The following is a 3,885-nucleotide window of genomic DNA, read 5'->3' on the forward strand; positions in this document are numbered from 1 at the left end:
ATGGACTAGAGACTTAAGGGAGAGCTCCTACTATTCTGGTCACCGGCACCATATCAGGAAAACGTTTGTCTCCACAGACTGGTGTGTGATGATTCCTTACCACGCAGAGTAGCAGAGGTCTGCAGGGTTTTCGGTTCATGCTGCTGGATGGTTCCGATAAGGTCCGGGTCATTGTTGAACAGCTCACGGTTGTTCTGCCAGAAGTTGGCCGGAGACAGGAGGAGGCAGCCATGTTCGGGCAGTTTGTCTCGGATCTTTCGGAGTCCTGGCAGAAGGTCGGTTACTTGCAGACAAATATCCTCCAGACTCTTCTGTCCAGCTCTGCAGAGGACACCAAAAGGAATTATTTACCAATGATATAACACCAACCAGGATCTCTGTTGTGCCCCAATGTGTTTTTCTCTTTCTTATTAGTGTAAATCTTCACTTTCCCACGAGCAGGGAAAGGTTAAAGTCCTATCAGCTTGTTTGATATCGGTTGGAGAGAGGAATTCCACTCACTAGAAAAAGGATCTCCACTGCAAGATTTCCTCCCATGTTATGGTGACAACCATAATATTTTGAATTCCTTGTAAGTGAGGCTCCGTACACACGTCAGATGATTCTGGTCTGATAATTGCCTCAGGGCTGATATCGGATGAGAATCTGGCATGTGTACAGCACTTGTCGTGTGTCCAGGCTGATCCACGACCAGGATCAGTCATAATGAAAGTGAAGAGGCGAGAGCAGCGGGGTGCCGCTCTGTCGTTCTCCCCTCTTCATAGGGCATAATGGCGCTGTATGTACAACACTCGTTCATGCATCGTGCAGTCTTAAATACCTGAATAGCAAAGATGTCGGCACTCACGGTTCTCTAAAACCCCATGAGGAGGTTCTATACAACTAACTGGTAGTAAGGGATTTCCAAAGAACCATGAGAGCTGACATCTTCGCTCCTTTCCTCCATGAATGTAATGACTAGCAGCTATATAATAATAATAACAACCAATCACAAATAATTCATTATTATTCCTTCACGTTGCATTATGTCAATGATCAATCTTTAATTAGACCTAAGCTTTTCACTGGACTCCTCCTCTGACTCCCTCCATATTGAGTGAATGCCTCGGCAGAATACCATAAAGCTGGGAGTACCTGTCTCGGAGAACATGGTTCCGGATTTCTTCAACTAAGGGGAACACACGTGATAAAGGGGAGCGAAACACATCCACAGCAAGAAAGTTTTTGTCCCACGGAGATACGACCCCCTTCACCAGGACTTGCTGGATATAAGCCACAGGTAGGCCATGATACTGCGGAAACAGAAAGACTTCAGTACAGAATCAAAGTTCAGTTCAGTAAGTTACAGCAACCAATCAGAATTCATCATATATAAAAATTCAGTTTTATTTACATAACATATCACTATTTATGTAATCGATTCCATCTAAGGTGCCCTGAAGTCATTGAAGCCTGAATCAACAAAACAAATTCAGAATGGATGGAATGTGACAACAACTCGTAACAATTTGCCTATCCACATAATTTATTTAAAGGATATACAAGGATTTATTTTGGTACACACACTCGCTGGCCGCTTTATTAGGTACACCTGTTCAACTGGTTTTTATCTCAAATATCAGCCAATCACAAAGCAGCATTGTATTTCGGCATGTAGACATTGTCAGGGTGACTTGATGAAATTTAAGCCGAGCATCAGAATGAAGAAAGGGGATTTAAGTGACTTTATATGTGTCGTGGTTGTTGGTGCCAGGCGGGCTGGGCATTTCAGAAACTGCTAATCTGCTGGGATTTTTACCCTCAACCATCTCTGAGGTTTATAGAGAATGGTCAGAAAGGGAAAATACCCAATGAGGGGCAGTTCCCTGGGGAACAATTGTTTAACCCAGAATTCTTTTTTTAGCTGGGTGGGAAGAAGTTGTATACGGGTGGTGGCCCCCCACATTGTGATGCATCAAATTAGAGAAAAGATAGTAGCCAAAGAAAGTAGCCAAAAACAGCCGGGTGGTACGTCCAGATAAAAGCCTTGTTGGTGGTAGATGGGCCACAGAGGCAAAAGAGACATCGGGTGCCAATCCTGCCAGCTAAGAACAGGCACCTGAGGCTAAAATTCGGTAGATTGGAAATACATTGCCTGGTCTGATGAGTCTCAACATCATATGGTGGGGTCAGAATTCAGCGCCAACCATGAAAGCCTCAATCCTACCCGTCTTGTTCAGGCTGGGGAAATTTTCTTGGCACACTGGGCAGATCACCTGAACCAAGATTAGGTTGCAGCCAATCACAATACAGGCTCAGGTGACAATACCAATCATACCAATTGTGAAACCTGGTGATGGAGGAGTAATTATTTGAGCTTGTTTTGCAGCCACAGGACCTGAGCACTTTGCAGTCAATGAGTCGACCATTGTTATTAATAATAAAAAGTATTTATATATCACCAACATATTACACAGCGGTGTACATTAAATAGGGATGAACCCCTCTGTATACCAATGTATTCTAGAGTCAAATTTGTAGAATCTGCTATGTGTGTTACATCTGAGGTTAGATTTAATGAACAACTTGCTAATGACCATATGATCGCTTAATATGTACCAATACGTGAAAGCTCAGAATTGGTGGGGTGTACTTTCTTTTTCTCAGGAATATATGAAGGTGATAACAGAAGAGATTTATGGCTGCGCACGTCTGTAAAGCTTTTACAGCAATATCAATGATACAATGTGAGTCACATAATGAATGAATCTCCGTGTAATACGCTTTACTTTCCTATTAATGGTTGGTGACAGACCTGCACCCCTTGGACCCCATATTTACCCCAAACTAGGAGCAGAGACATAGAGCCATCCCTGACTGGAATGAGGTATGGGGCATCACCATGAAAGGTGGCACAGAGGCCTGGCACCTCACTCTCCGCCCGGCTGCTTGTACCGGGTGTGAGACTCGCATGGAATAAGGAAATATCTTTCTAGCAGATGTGTGGGAGAAATCACAGCCGCAGTATTTGTCATTATTACATAGAACAGACAGAATACTACAGGAGCTCACACACAGATAATACAACAAGAAACACGTTCTGCCCGTTTTCTTGCAGCGCCTAGCACTGCTACATGATTGGCTGTAAGAAGGCGCATTTTTAGAAATACTTTAAATGATTATCGGCTGATGAAGCCCCCAGGGCAATACATAGCTGGAGTCCTGAACCATCCTCTGCAGGATCCCCTATTGTATGATACTTCCCCCACCTCCTAGATTGTAAGCTCTTTGGGGCAGGGTCCTCTCCTCCTCCTGTGTCACTGCCTGTATCTGTCTGTCATTTGCAGCCCCTATTTAATGTACAGCGCTGCGTAATATGTTAGCGCTATATAAATACTGTGTATTAATAATAACCTCTTTAGATGTTTTCGGTCTTCCAGGATGAATGACAAACCCAGCATCACTGAATCGGGGACACTGAGGACTGTGAATGGAGGGGGTCATAGCTGAGCCCCCTGGGGTGGTGTTACCGATATCATTACATTACTCTGCATCATGGAAGAGCCCAGGGACAGAGGAAGAAAACCCAAACCCCCCGGAACCGGCCTGAAGGAAAATGATTATAAAGAATTAAGTTTTTGTCCCGCAGCCCTGAATGTGTAAAATGGACATCACTGCCAATCAAAGACGTAGTTTGGCTTTATATTGCTGGCGGCCAGAACTGTCCTTGTTAGGACACAGAAATCCCCAAATATTCCTTTCCATCGTGACCACGAAACTCAACTGGATGGTAAATGATAATTATGAGGAATTGTCATTAAATTAACAACTTACCTTATTCCGGCAGAGCCCCTGATCCCTCCCCCATTCTGTCCTGCGTCGTCCTGGAATCCTCCTTAACCCTGG

At 44.2% G+C, this 3,885-nt stretch overlaps 1 protein-coding gene across 1 annotated transcript in view; it reads right to left on the bottom strand.

Annotated features, from left to right (window-relative positions):
- Nucleotides 1-1,292, bottom strand: part of SCAP (SREBF chaperone) — a gene marked incomplete at its 5' end in the record, with an annotated part of 16,008 nt that extends 14,716 nt beyond the window's left edge. The window contains 2 exon segments of the mRNA XM_072413438.1: nt 101-321; nt 1,135-1,292. Coding sequence (XP_072269539.1) covers nt 101-321; nt 1,135-1,292 — 379 coding nt within the window.
- Nucleotides 1,293-3,885: the final 2,593 nt, after the last annotated feature.

The sequence above is a fragment of the Pyxicephalus adspersus genome, chromosome 5 (assembly GCF_032062135.1).
Source record: "Pyxicephalus adspersus chromosome 5, UCB_Pads_2.0, whole genome shotgun sequence".
Lineage (NCBI taxonomy): Eukaryota > Metazoa > Chordata > Amphibia > Anura > Pyxicephalidae > Pyxicephalus > Pyxicephalus adspersus.